The 1,123-nt window shown below is 61.8% G+C and overlaps 1 protein-coding gene across 1 annotated transcript; it reads right to left on the bottom strand.

The window, feature by feature from the left end:
* Nucleotides 1-135: 135 nt before the first annotated feature.
* Nucleotides 136-912, bottom strand: LOC102249652 (A disintegrin and metalloproteinase with thrombospondin motifs 14-like; the record flags this gene model as incomplete). Its single annotated transcript, XM_005852918.1, has 2 exons — nt 136-272; nt 744-912. Coding segments are annotated over 2 exons (306 nt in total), but the record flags the coding sequence as incomplete, so codon positions are not given.
* Between the last annotated feature and the right edge of the window lie 211 nt (nt 913-1,123).

Here is a 1,123-nt window from a genome sequence, read left to right as displayed (position 1 = left end):
AGGGGCTGAGTCTCCGGGCTACAGGCTGGAGGAAGCAGGCTCCGCAGCCCCTCCTCCAAGGCCAGGGCTGAGAGAAGGTCTGCCACACCCTGGGCTGGCGGGCACGGGATCGGGCTCTGCGCCCCTCCCGGGCACTCACTCAGGCTGGGGGCACTGGTGCTGGTTGCAGCGCCTGCGGATGGGTTTGGGCCTCTTCTTGTGGTCGCACAGGTGCCGCTGTACCATGTGATGGTCTCGTCGGCGCCGACAGCCGTATTTGGTGAACTGGATACCTGTAGTGGGGGGCGGGGGGCGGGCAGGCTGCCAAGGGCTGGTTGGGCAAGGCCCCCACTGCCTTGCCTGGGGCCTCGGGGACAGTGAGCTCTGGAAAGCCTGGAGGGCCAATCCCACCTCCGTCTGGGCCTTTGCACTCCCTCCTGCCCAGGTCACTTTCTAAGGAAGCCTTCCCTGACCAGCCTGTCTCTCTATCCCAGGTGAACTGTGCGTGGGGACCTGGCTGCCTCTCTGCACAGACGCCCTGCCCTGCATACTGCTCTAGCACCCCAGCCCCAGCTCGGAGACCCTACCAGACGGGCTTCCACACCCTGGAGATCTTCAAGGAGAAACTGAGTCATGAACTGGGGACACCGCAGGTAGAGACAGTGTCAGCCCTCTGGCCACTCCTGCTCGTCTCCTTCTGAGAGGCCCAGGGCCGCACCCACAAGGCAGCTGATGGTTGGGGCAGCCAGGCCCAGGGGCAGTACCTCCTCCGCAGGCCTTGGTGCAGGGGGCCCAGCTCTTGAGCGCCCACTCGTAGGTGTCCGTCTCCTCCAGGAGAACGTTGTTGCTCCCGATGAGGGGCAGCAGGTCCTCGTGGATGACGTACTTGTAGGCCAGGCTGCCGCGGGGGCCACCCTCAGCCGGGGGGAGCACCTGAGGGGAGAGGTCATCCCTCAGACTCCAATCTCATGAGATGTATCCGTTTTCCCTAACAGTTCTAGGGTTTGAGTTCCTGAATTTGGGTCTTTAATCTGCTTTGAGCTAAGTTTTGTACATGATGTCAGGTAGGGGGCCAACTTCATTCACCTGTGGATATCCAGGTGACCCAGCACCATTAGTTTAAGAGATTATTCTTTCCCCATTG

The sequence above is a fragment of the Myotis brandtii genome, unplaced genomic scaffold (assembly GCF_000412655.1).
Source record: "Myotis brandtii unplaced genomic scaffold, ASM41265v1 C42154098, whole genome shotgun sequence".
Taxonomy (NCBI): domain Eukaryota; kingdom Metazoa; phylum Chordata; class Mammalia; order Chiroptera; family Vespertilionidae; genus Myotis; species Myotis brandtii.
The sequence above is the reverse complement of the archived record's forward strand: the minus strand, read 5'-3'. Positions and strand labels throughout refer to the sequence as shown.